The following is a 13268-nucleotide window of genomic DNA, read 5'->3' as shown; positions in this document are numbered from 1 at the left end:
CAAGAGGGGAAGAGAATGGAATGGAAGCAGAGCCTGGCTGGGAGGCTAGCATGGGGGTCTCCAGAGGTGGCGGTAGTAAAAAAGGTGAGAAGTGCATGGATCTGGGATAGTTTCTGAAAGCCGTGTACACAATCTCTGAGTCCATGAAATTCTTCTTTATATCGAATTCAAGTCTTTCTTCTCCCTTAGTCTTATAAAGGAATCAGAAATATCTGGAAACATAGGGAAGTTTTCCCATTTTAATCAATATTGGAGTTGTATTTTCAAATACGATGACTAGAATGTTTTCCTTCCTTCCATACCTAGACACGTTGCATGATGAAAAAGTCCTACATTTAAAGCTACTGACTGATTAATCTGAAAGGGGTCTAATAAATATTTCCTTTGTGTTTCTAGACTTTTTAGATACTCTGTATGAGTAAGTATGCCTCAGCCTTCCCATTCCCAGCTAATTCTCTCGACCTTTCCTCAGTGTCCTACACTTTCCGAAAGTTAGTGTTTTCCCAGCCCCCTACCCTAGGCCTCCAAAGGCTCGCTCTGCATGGAACCTTCTACTAGAAACAGTGACATGTCCATATCCAGACTTCTTCAGAGGGACCCAGGCTCTCCCTGACAGCTGGCTAAAGTCTACTCATCCGTTTGGCCTTAGCTAAAGGGTTATGAATGAGGGAGATCTTCTCTGACCGCCCCTGGGGCCAGGCTGGCACCCTGGATACTTGTACACCCCACTACTAACATAAAGAGTTAAGTTCTGACATCACAGGCAGAGGTTTAATTGCCCGGTAGAGAAGTGTGACATGTCCACTCTCCTGCGGCGACAAGCAGAGGCAGAGCCTGGCATCCTTACTTCCTCTGTCGGTGAGACCGCTTCACGGGGCAGAGCTCATGGAAGAACTTCTGGCTGGTGAGCCTGGCTGCCAGCAGATACTTGTTTTGGGTGATGAAGTCATCAATGACCTGTTTCTTCATACCTCGGGCCTGCAGAAAAACCAAGAAAACAGTTGATTTTTATGCCCTTTCGCACTGCAAATGAGCTTTACTCAAAGCTTAAAAAAAATGTGGCTGACCCATGATACTGTAACAGCGGTGTATGGTGACAGATGGTAGCCACACTCGTGGTGAACACAGCATACAGAGAAGCTGAATCACTTTCTTATATATGTGAAATTAATGTCACACTGTATGTAAACTATACTCAAGGAAAAAAATTATTAAAAAAAAAAAAAAAAAAGAACTAGAAAAAGAACTGACCCGGGCTAAATTATACATCAAACAAGACAGAGCTGTGTGAGTAAATAAACACTGGTGATCTATTTCAACAGTTCAGGGCTGGAAACAACGACCAAGCTATTTCAGGCCAAAGGAAAATCAAGTGCACTTTCCAATGAAGTATTTTTGTATATGGTTATATGCTGGCAGATTTAAAGAGCCTTTTTTTTTTTTTTTTTAATTTGACAGAGATCACAAGTAGGCAGAGAGGCAGGCAGAGAGGGAGCAGGGCAGCAGGCTCCCCGCTGAGCAGAGAGGCCGATGCGGGGCTCGATCCCAGGACCCTGAGATCATGACCTGAGCTGAAGGCATAGGCTTTAACCCACTGAGCCACCCAGGTGCCTCTTTTTAAAAGATTTTTAAATAGGCTCCACCCCCAATGTTTGGACTCACAGCCCTGAGACTCAGAGTCACACACTCTACCAACTCAGCCAGCCATGTGCCCCTAACAGGTCATTCTGAATTCCAGGCAAATTGACTTCCCTTTAAGATGGAGAGCAAACTGAACAATTAAAAATAAACTCCAAAGTGACTAAGTATAAAAGGCAGACTATAAAACTATATCATGGCCACTTTGTTATCACTAATTTTGGGGCATTTTGGAGGACTGAAATTATACATCCAGCAGGTTGTCTGACCACAACCTAGGAATCCACATAAAATGTCAACAAGAATATCTCTACATGTTAAGGAACACACTCAAATCACCTACTTACCTAAGAAGAGCCTACTAGATATTAGGAAAATACTCTGAATTTTTTAAAAAAGTATTTATTTATTTGAGAGAGAGAGGGAGAGAACAGAATGAGTGGGAGGGACACAAAGGGAGGGAGAGAGAATCTCAAGCAGATTCCCCACTGAGCGTGGAGCCCGATGTAGGCCTCAATCTCACGACCCTGAGATTATGAGCTGAGCCAAAACCAAGAGTCGGACACTTAACCAACTGTGCCACCCAGATGCCCTGTGAATCTGAATGACTCATGAAAGTACTGTTTATAAACCCTGGGGTGCAGATAAAGCCATACTTGGAGGGTAATGTTACAACGAATAAAACAGAAAAGAATTTAATGACCTAGATGCCCAATCAAGAAGTTAAAAAAAAAAAAAAAGGGAACAGCAAAAATATGAAAGGGGAAAGAAGGACATAATAAAGATAAAAACAGAGATCCATGGGGCATCAGGGTGGCTCAGTGGGTTAAAGCCTCTGCCTTGGGCTCGGGTCATGATCCTGGGGTCCTGGGATCGAGCCCCACATCGGCCTCTCTGCTCAGCAGGGGCCTGCTTCCTCCTCTCCCTCTGCCTGCCTCTCTGCCTACTTGTGATCTCTCTGTCAAATAAATAAATAAAATCTTTAAAAAAAATAGAGATCCACAAAGCAAAACAAACATAGAAAAAGGAAAAGAAATAAAGAATTAACAAAGCCAAAGCTGGCTCTTTGGAAGAGCTAATAAAATGGACAAACCTCTGGTAAAACCCATGACGCAAATGAGGAAGCACAAAAAAACCACTACTAAGGGTGACAAGGAGGAATCACCAGCTATGTTGTAAAAGTTAAAAGAAAAAGTCACTTAAATTCAAAAATTTAGAGGAGATAGAAGAATTTCTAGAAAAATACAGCAGTATCTGAAAAAATAGAAAGCTTAAATAGTTGCGTAACCGTTAAAGAAGGTGAACTGGCGGCAGTCAGAGATCCTTCCTTAAACACCAACTCAAGGCCCAGATGGTGTCACAGATGGCTTTGATGAAACTTTCAAGAGGACAATCCAATCTTACATAAAGTCTTCCTGAGAATAGAAAAAGGGACAACGCTTCCACCTCACTTCAGGAAGCAAAGCCTCACACAGGCATCAGGAGAAAGAAAAGTCAGAAGTCAACCTCATTTCGGAACACAAAGGCAAAAATCCTCAACAAAATATTAGCAAACTGAACCCAGCAATATGCTGAGAGCATAATACGAATCATGATCTTGTTGGACTTATCTTGATGAACTCAGGTTTAACTTTAGAAAATGAATTAATGTATTTAGCACATTTTAGAAGAGGAAAGAATAAAGAAAGAAGAAAAATCAGGATAATCTCAATGGCTGGAAATGGAAATGGAAAAATGGAAATGGAAAAATCCATCTGATAAACACTAATACCGTTCAGGTCAGCCGTAAATAGAAGGGAACTTCCGTAACCTGATGAAGGTGGCTACAGAAAGCCTTTTGAAAGCATCATACTGGGGACATGGAGATCAAGAACAAGGATGCCCTCATCACTACATTTCTTTTTTTTTTTTTAAGATTCTATTTGTTGGTTGGTTGGTTGGTTGGTTGGTTGATTTATTTATTTGGGTGAGGGGAGAGAGAGAACGCGCATGCTCGCACATGATGGGGAAGGGGAGTAAAAGGAGAGGGAGAGAGAGAATCTCGAGCAGACTCCCTGCCAAGCATGGAGCCTGACACGGGGCTTGATCCCAGGAACCTGGGATCATGACCTGAGCCAAAATCAAGAGTCAGATGCTCAACCGACTTGAGCTACCCAGGCCCTCCCTCCATCACTACATTTCTTTCTTCCTTTTCTTTTTCTTTCTTTCTTTCTCTCTTTCGTTTTTTCTTTCTTTCAAGATTTTATTTATTTGAAAGAGAGAGCGAGAGAGAGCACAGAGGGAGAGGCAGAGGGAGAGGCAGAGAGAGAAGCAGACTCCCCGCTGAGCATAGAGACCAAAGCGGGGCTGGATCCCAGGCACATGGGATGATGACCTGAGCCGAAGGCAGACGCTTAACTGACTGAGCCACCCAGGCACCCCTACTACCTTTCTATTCCATGTCACACCAGAGGTCACCAATAAAGTAAGAAAAAGAAAGAAATAAGGGCTGGATAAAAAAGAAATAAAACTGCCATTAATCTCAGATGATATGACTGTGTATTTAGCAAGCCCAAAAGATGGTACAGATAAATCATTTCAATCAGGAAGAGAGTTTAGCAAGGTTTTTGGACACAAAGTCAGTGTTTAAAAATCAGTTGTCTTGGGGTTCCTGGGTAGCTCAGTTGGTTGAACATCTGACAATTGGTTTCAGCCCAGGCCATGATCTCAGGGTTGCAGGTTCCAGCCTGTAGGGCTCTGTGCTCAGTCAGGAGTCTGCTGGTGATTATCCACCCTCTCCCCCTGCCCCTCCCCCCACTCATAAGCACACTCTAAAAATAAATCTTTAAAAAATCAATTGTATAGGGCGCCTGGGTGGCTCAGTGGGTTAAGCCTCTGCCTTCAACTCAGGTCATGATCTCAGGGTCCTGGGATCGAGCCCCACATGGGGCTCTCTGCTCAGCAGGGAGCCTGCCTCCCCCTCTCTCTGCCTACTTGTGATCACTGCCTGTCAAATAAGTAAATAAAATCTTAAAAAAAAATTAATTGTATTACTTAATACCAGCAAACAGAAAATGTAGTAAAAAAGATACCCTTTCAATACCATAAAAAATACAAGGTATCAAGAAATAAGCTGGAAAAAAGGTACGATCTTCATAGAGAAAATTACAAAAGCTTATAGTGGTATATTACAGAACACCTGAACAAATGAAAACATATATACGACACTCATAGGTGGGAAGGCTCAATTTTGTCAAGATGTGTATTCTCCGCAAATTTATTTATTTGTATTATTATATGTGCTGCTGAAGCGAGCACTATTTATTTGTATTTATTTAATTAGATTTTTAAAAAAGATTTCATTGACTTATTTGACAGACAGAAACACAGCGAGAGAGGAACCAAAGCAGGGGGAGTGGGAGTGGGAGAGGCAAGGGAGACAGGCTTCCTGCTGAGCGGGGAGCCTGATGTGGGGCTCGATCCCAGGACCCTGGGATCATGACCTGAGCCAAAGGCAGATGCTTTAACCACTGAGCAACACAGGCAACCCTCCCCACCCTGATTTCAAGTCTCAGTACAAAACCAGTAAAATCCCAACACACTTGTTTGCTTTGATGGAACTTGACAGAATGTAATGTGTATATAAAATGTACAAAAGACCAAGAATAGCCCGAGATGCTTTTGAAGAAACTTCCCCATCCTCCTAAAATCCAAAAAACAAAGTGGGAGGATTTGCTCTGTGAGTTATCGATACTTTTTCCAAATGGCTAATACCTAAGTAAAAAAGCCAAACTACAAAGCTTTTAGATGCTCTATGAAGGGATTATCTTTATTACCTTGATGTAGGGGAAGGTCTCTTAAATAGTAAACAAACAGAACTAATCAATCATAAAGGAAAATGTTGAGAGGAGTGAATATGTTAAAAGTAAGAACAGGGGCGCCTGGGTGGCTCAGTGGCTTAAAGCCTCTGCCTTCAGCTCAGGTCCTGATCTCAGGATCCTGGGATCGAGCCCCACATCGGGCTCTCTGCTCAGCGGAGAGCCTGCTTCCTCCTCTCTCTCTGCCTGCCTCTCTGCCTACTTGTGATCTCTGTCAAATAAATAAATAAAATCTTTAAAAAAAAAAAAAGGTAAGAACATATATTCATCAGAAAGACACCAAAGGCAAGAATATGGTCGTAGCAGCACTGGTCAGATCATTAAAAACTGGGAAGAACAAAGTCTGTCGGCAGCAGCCAGGACAGAAACACTGTAGCCTGTCCACACCAAGACGCAGACAACAGGTCTGAACCTCACAAAACAAGCTGACAAAAGCCAGACACGAGGTATGCGCCACATGATTTTAGTTGTACAAATCACTAGCTACACATCATTAGCAAAAAGGCAGACAATTCAATAGGAAAAAATGGGTAAGACGCTTGACCTGTCACAAAAGGGGAAACCCAAAAGGCCCATCATTAGCTTCCTTGTGATGAAGAGAAACGCAGGGCAGAATCACAACGAGATACCATGAACCAGTCAACTCGAGAAATTACACTGAACTAGTGTAGGTGAGGATGTGCAGCAACGAGACTTGCACACGTGACTGGCTGAAATCTAAACCGGTAACATCACTTTGGAAAACACATAACCTAGAAAAGCTGGAGATGTGCAGACCCCAGGACCTAGCAATTCTGCAACCAGACATACCCAGGAAGCAATGGTTCCCAAAACGTTTTGGTCCCAGAACACACTTACGCTCTGTTTTTTAGTCTCCATGTCCAACATAGTGCTTGAACTCATGACCCTGAGATCAAGGGTCACAGGCTCTACCAACTGAGCCAGCCGGGCACCCCTGGACTCAGTGAACTTTAAGTACTTTGTTAAATTCAAGTTCACTGATCACCTTGCCCTGAAAATGGATCTTTTACTCATTTGGAAAATATTGGTTCACCGATCTTCCAAATGCTGACAAATTTTATTACACATATAAAAAAAAGCACACCACACTGATGAACCAATCTCATAAGTTTCGAGAAGCTCACAATGGCTGATACAAATTTTTCAAATTTCGAATGTTCTTGGAAGCCTGAATTTTATCACTGGCAACAAATACTGTGAGTTGCTTCCCTTGAAGTGCTAGGCTCACTGTGCTCACTGTTTAGGAACTATCTGCCCCAAGCCCAAGTCGGAATAATCCTAGTTGTCGGTCAGTCATTCTTTCAAGTAAAAATAACATTTCGTTAAAGAAGGCGCTAGCTCAAAACTCAGAACTCCTGAGTTAAGTCATCACACCAACGCTTACCCACCAAACAACAACAGCCTTCATACTCTCCCAGGCAGCATGTTTCCTATCCACTTCCCATTTTGTCACACAGGATGTTCAAGACACCCCAAAGATGAGTACTCGAGAGCCAGTCTATTATTTATTAATAAAATTAATCACGGGCACCTGGGTGGCTCAGTGGGTTAAGCCTCTGCCTTCGGCTCAGGTCATGGTCTCAGGGTCCTGGGATCAAGCCCCGCATCGGGCTCTCTGCTCAGCAGGGAGTCTGCTTCCCCCTCTCTCTCTGCCTGCCTCTGTGCCTACTTGTGATCTCTGTCTATCAAATAAATAAAAAATAAAATAAATCCCTGTTACTGCCTTATCAAGGGCATTAAGCGGTAAGTTTTTTTTGTTTGTTTTGTTTTAAAATTTTTTTTTAAAGATTTTATTTATTTATTTGACAGAGAGAGATCACAAGTAGGCAGAGAGGCAGGCAGAGAGAGAGAGAGAGGGAAGCAGGCTCCCCGCTGAGCAGAGAGCCCGATGCGGGACTCGATCCCAGGACCCTGAGATCATGACCTGAGCCGAAGGCAGCGGCTTAACCACTGAGCCACCCAGGCACCCTTGTTTTTGTTCTCTGTTTTTTTTTTTTTAAGATTTATTTATTTATTTGACAGAGATCACAAGTAGGCAGGGAGAGAGAGGGGGAAGCATGCTCCCCGCTGAGCAGAGAGCCCGGTGCGGGGCTCGATCTCAGGACCCTGAGACCATGACCTGAGCTGAAAGCAGAGGCTTAACCCTCTGAGCCACCCAGGCGCCCCTTTCTGTTTGTGTTTATGGTGAGTGCTTAGGAGTGAAAAACAGCAGCTTACTGGTGGTCTGGGGCCCAGGCCTGGGTTTATGCACTGGGATGTGACTTGGCTGGTGCACTGGGCTGCGCAAGGGGCCGCACATGGGGCCGCGCTCTGGCAGTTTCACTCACTATGGCTCTCGTACCATCAGCATAAGTGTCAACACAGAGCTAAAAGACAAATTACGTCTTTATGTTATTAGGAAGACTGTTTTGACCTCACAGACTTCTCACCCTCACCCCAGGGTCTGTGAACCTGTACAAACTGCTGTCCTAGAGAAACCCAGATAGACTGAGACGCCCATGTTCATGGAAACATGGCTCCTAAAGCCCCAAAATGCCCATCGAGGGAAGAAAGAATCAAGAAATTAGCACGTGGCCGTAAATCCTGCAGCCCAAACACAACACATTCAGAAGTGCGCCACGGAACAAGCGGGGCCGCCAGTGTCACCTACTAAGTCACCTGCCGTGGGGCGGTGCTGGTTTCAGACCCACAGGAGCAAACTGGAAAAGTATCCATTGTGCCAGTAATTTTTTTTTTTTAGAGAGCAAGAGACCGAGCGTGTGTGTGTGCACAGGAGGACAGAGGCGCAGAGGGCTACAGAGAATCTTCAACAGGCTCTACCCACAGCACCGAGCTGGGTGCGGGGCTCGATCTCACAACCCTGAGATCATGACCTGAGGCGAAATCAAGAGTCGGATGCTTAACCGACTGAGCCCCCCAGGCGCCCCTGTGCCAGTAATTCTGTAAATGTATCTGAGTTACGACTTCCCCCAAGGGACAAATGAATCATTCTCAAGAGGAGAAGCTATTCCTGAAAAGCAATTTCGGAAGTCTTCATAGATAAATCCTGAATTGAGAAGTTCTTTTCCTTTCTTCACCGCTGGCATGTTTTCTTCCTGACTCTCTCAGCTCCTCAGCGGCCACGGGGCAGGGCACAGCCTTTTTAACTGCCTGCGGTTGCCCAGAAATCTGTCCTTGGCCCCCTTCTCTCCTCCCCTCACCTACTACCAATGCCTGGGAGATGGCTTCCCACTGGGGACTTCTGCCTCTCACCACTCACTGAGGAGCTACAGACCTCCCTCCCCAGCCCACTAAGACCTGGATCCCTACATCCCACTGTCCGGTGGACACCATCCCTCAGACTTCCCGTAGGCCACTCGCGTTCTGTACATCCACAGCTGAATTCATTACCTTCTTCTAAACCTGCCCTTCTCGCTTTACTGTCCCCTTCCCCCATCTGGTTCTGCCTCACGCCATGTCCTTCCCGAAGTCCCAGCCTCAAGGGCCCTTGCCCTATGTTCACATCGGAGTGAGTCACCCAGGCTGGTGGATGGAAATTGCCTTCAGGCCTCTCTCCTTCGATGGAGTCGTGAGGACAAAGACTAACTCTGGATGTCAGAGCTCCTCTGTATTCCCTCCACAACAGGCAGGCAACAAAATGTTTATGAAGTGAATGAAAGAAGCGATTTTTTAGAACTTCTCATTCTAGCTTCCTTTAAGAGAGGATGAGTCAGAGGCTTCCTACTGCTTTAAAAAAAAAAAAAAAATATATATATATATATATATATATAGGGGTGTCTGGCTGGCTCAGTTGGTAGAGCATGCTGACTCCTGATCTGAGGGTGGCAGGTTCAAGCCCCACGTTGGGTGTAGAGATTATGTGGAAAAAAAATTTTAGAAGAAAAAAAATTAAAAGTAACATTAAAGAAATAAAGTAATACATGTTCATGAAAGGGATTTTTGAAAACCCAAGTATTAGGATAATATGTAATTTTGCCATCAAGAGATATTTCCGGCTTTTTCCTACGTGCGCGCACACACACACACACACGTCGCAAAATCGAGATCAGTGTTTAGGCGTGTCTAGAACGGACATCTACTGAGAGCCTTCAGTCTGTGCTACGTCTACGTCAAGTTTCATTCTCCTACAGACCTCATCTAAGTGATTTTGTCTGCGTTATTAGTTAACTACTGAGGAACTCGGGTCTGAGATGACCAGGGAGAGGGTTCAGACCCGCTACAGACTTGCGCCTCAATTTTGTATCCTGCTTGCTCCTTTCAACATTATGTGACGGAAACTGTCCCCATCAGTAAGTGTTCTAGAACTGCCGTTTTAATGGCTCAACGGCTATATAGTAGTCCCTGTTTGGTGCACACCAGTAATTAGCCTACTGCTGGATACTTCTATTTTTCCCCCAGTGAAACTGGTTACAAATGATAATGTCTCTGTAATTTTGGCCTGAATTCCTTTTCCCTGAGGACAGATTCCTAAAAGGTAATCTCATCTCCCTTAGGTCTTTACGCAAGCCGCCTCTTAGTGAGGCCTTTCTCGGTCATTCTGTCTTAAAACATGTGAACCCGCTCTCCCAACTCCCCATTCCCTTTTCCAGCTTTATGTTTCCCCTCGGCTCTTCTTCCCTTGACAGGCCACCATGGGGTGATGCTATGCCCATTTTCTGTCCCACCACTAGAACGCATGGTAGACCTTGGAACAAGGAATTTAGGTGACTTTGTTCAGGGCTTTGTCCCCAGCGCAGGGCAGTGTTTGGCCCCTGCGAGGTACTCAGGAGTACTCTTTCCGCGAATGAATCCAGGCAATTGGCCTATTATCACCTAATTGCTTTTCTGAAAACTTCTGAAGCTTCCTCCAGCTCCGCAAAAGACTGCCCGCTTCTCTCTACTCTCAACTGAGTATCTTCTCCTTGAAAATCTTGAACAACGTGATGGGAGGAGAAGAAAATGTTAAACTGGCTTTTCTTGATTTGTCAGATTTAATTTTTAAAAGTGATTATTAGGGGCGCCTGGGTGGCTCAGTGGGTTAAAGCCTCTGCCTTTGGCTCAGGTCATGATCTCAGGGTCCTGGGATCAAGCCCCACATTGGCGGGGGGGGGGTCTCTGCTCAGCGGGGAGCCTGCTTCCCCCTCTCTCTCTCTGCCTGCCTCTCTGCCTACATGTGGTCTCTGTCTGTCAAATAAATAAAATCTTAAAAAAAAAAAAGTGATTATTAGTCACCCGAGTCTCTTCTCAGAATTTTATTCATATTCTCAGCCTACCCTGCTTGGGGAATTTTATTAAAATTTTTTAAAATCGAGGTGAAATTCACATAACATAAAATTAGCTATTTAAAATATCACTCCGTGGCATTTTGTACATTTACAGTTGTGTAACAATCCCCTCTCTCTAGTCCCAAACATTTCCATCACCCCGAAAGAAAACTCTATACCCATTAAGCAATCACTTTCAGGAAGTTTTGTGTTGATCTCTTTGATTAGAAGAAGCTCATGAGAAATTAAAGATAATCTTTTTTAGATCGGTTATAAGTATTTCCCTTAGCTTATTGTTTAACTTAAAATTTTTGAAGTATTTACATACAAATTTTAAACTTATACAGAAATTAAGATTTTCCAACAAGATTTTTAGCCCTTATCTTTTTTATTTTTAAAGATTTCATTTATTTATTTGACAGAGAGAAAGCGACAGAGGGAACACAAGCAGGGGGCATGGAAGGGGGAGAAGCAGGCTTCCCGCTGAGCAGGGAGCCTGATGTGGGGCTCCGTCCCAGGACCCTGGGACCATGGCCCGATCCTAACGACATAGACACCCAGGCACCCTGAAGCCTTCTTTACCTTAAGATCAGATATTCACTTATATATTCTCTGAGTTAGTTTACAATGGTTTTCTTTCATTCCTTTTTGTTGTTTTATATTTAATTTCTAAATTTATTTTAGAGTAAGATTACTGATTTTCTGACAGGATCACTTTAGAGATAAAAGGTGATGACTGTTTCTTATTTTATTAAAAAAAATTTTTTTAAAGATTTTATTTATTCGTTTGACAGAGTGAGACGCAGTGAGAGAGGGAACACAAGCAGGGGGACTGAAAGAGGGAGAAGCAGGCTCTCCACGGAGCAGGGAGCCCGATGCGGGGCTCGATCCCAGGACTCCAGAATCATGACCTGAGCCAAAGGCAGATGCTTAACGACTGAGCCACCCAGGTGCCCCTAAAGATTTATTTTTAAGTAATCTTTATACCTAATGTTGGGCTTGAACCTACAACCCCGAGACAGAGGAGAGTCACATGCTCTATGTCTAAGTCAACTGGGTGCCCCTCTTATTTATTTTACTTTTGTGGCAAAATCTATAATAAGAATGGACCATTTTAACCCTTTCCAAGTGCGTAATTCTGTGGCATTTAGTACATTCACACTGTCCCGCGGCTATCACCCCCACCCACCTTCCGAACCTTTTTATCTTCCCAAATGGAAACTGTCTTCATGAAACACTAACTCCCCTATCTTCTTCCCTCAGCCCGGGGCATCAACACCATCCTATTTTCTGTCAAAAGACTATTTTTTGAGTAAAACAGACCCAAACTGGATAAAAACCAAATTTGTTTTTAAATTTCATGCCTCTGAAGGAAGAAATGAAAAACGAATTTCTCCTTCTCACTGGCTCTGTTCAGCGTCGCCGTTTATTTCTAAAGGCCCAAGACACAATGTGAGGGCGACCGCAAGCCAGGGCGACTCCCACGTACCTGGATAACGTCTGCAGGCTTGTTTATGTGTTCTTTAAAGATCAAGATGGTGGGGGCGTAGACGTTGACATTGTACTGTCTTGTCATCTCTTCGGCCCCTCTCAGACCGACGTGTACGTATCCAAATGACAAGTAATCTTTGTATGCAAAAGCAGTCAACTGTTAGGGTGTAAGAGAGAGGAAGAAATTTAATTGGTGGCAGGATCACACAAACCAAGAGAGACCCACCCGTTCACACCACGGGTGGAGACGACTCCTAGCTTGTACAGCCCCACTCGGGCTGCTAGTGCACTTGGAGGAATTCTAGAGCCCGAAAACTGTACCCAGAAAGCTAAACACAGGGAATTTTATTTTTTTTCACCGATGGAGAAAAATATTCAGTTTCCTGAGATACACACTGGGTTGCAGGCATGGAGTGTTTGAGGAATTACCTCAATTATGGAAGATGGCAGTGAGGGTGAGAACGGTTAGGTGGGACACTTTGCTCTCCCATCCATGTCACGGGGCTAACGGGGGCTGGGGGAGGAGCCAGAAGTGCTATGGAGGGTCACCGTGGGCAAAGGTTATACAACCTCTCAGAGTTTCGGTATCTTGGGTCTATAAAACAGGGATGCTATCTATACCCGTGGGCTCTTCCAAAGATTCTAGGCTGGTATGTGTGTGGAACGCACACGCACGGTAATGGCATCAGGATGTGGTGTACGGTGGTTAAGGCAAATTTCGGGTCTTCACACATTTCTCTTTGAGTAAGCTCTTACTCACAAAAAGGACAAGCAGGCCACAAGTTCCTTCCACCAAAAAAAGAGCAAACATTCCCCCAGCACCTCATATACCTTGTACAGCAGCGGTACGACGGGCATCTGGTCAAACAGAAGCACGTGAGGCTTATTCTCTTGCTGCCAGCCAGAGAGGAATCGGACGTAATTTTTATTTGTAACCTTAAATGGAAGAGAGGAGGTTGGTTTCAGTAGTCAGTTCCCAACAAGTGCATTATAATGTAGTCAAGAGGTAATGAAACAA

The 13268-nt window shown here is 44.2% G+C and overlaps 1 protein-coding gene across 3 annotated transcripts in view; it reads right to left on the bottom strand.

The window, feature by feature from the left end:
- The window catches only part of DNAJC16 (DnaJ heat shock protein family (Hsp40) member C16), a 40352-nt gene that overhangs the window by 6627 nt on the left and 20457 nt on the right, over positions 1–13268 (bottom strand). For all 3 annotated transcript variants that reach the window (XM_032863480.1, XM_032863479.1, XM_032863482.1), the window contains 3 exons: positions 13082–13186; positions 12249–12407; positions 848–978 (listed from right to left, as the gene is read on the bottom strand). In XM_032863480.1, coding sequence (XP_032719371.1) covers positions 848–978; positions 12249–12407; positions 13082–13186 — 395 coding nt within the window. The remainder of the gene's footprint in view (positions 1–847; positions 979–12248; positions 12408–13081; positions 13187–13268) is intronic.

The sequence above is a fragment of the Lontra canadensis genome, unplaced genomic scaffold (assembly GCF_010015895.1).
Source record: "Lontra canadensis isolate GAN:19392208 unplaced genomic scaffold, GSC_riverotter_1.0 scaffold25, whole genome shotgun sequence".
Taxonomy (NCBI): domain Eukaryota; kingdom Metazoa; phylum Chordata; class Mammalia; order Carnivora; family Mustelidae; genus Lontra; species Lontra canadensis.
This window is presented reverse-complemented; position numbering and strand designations above follow the sequence as displayed.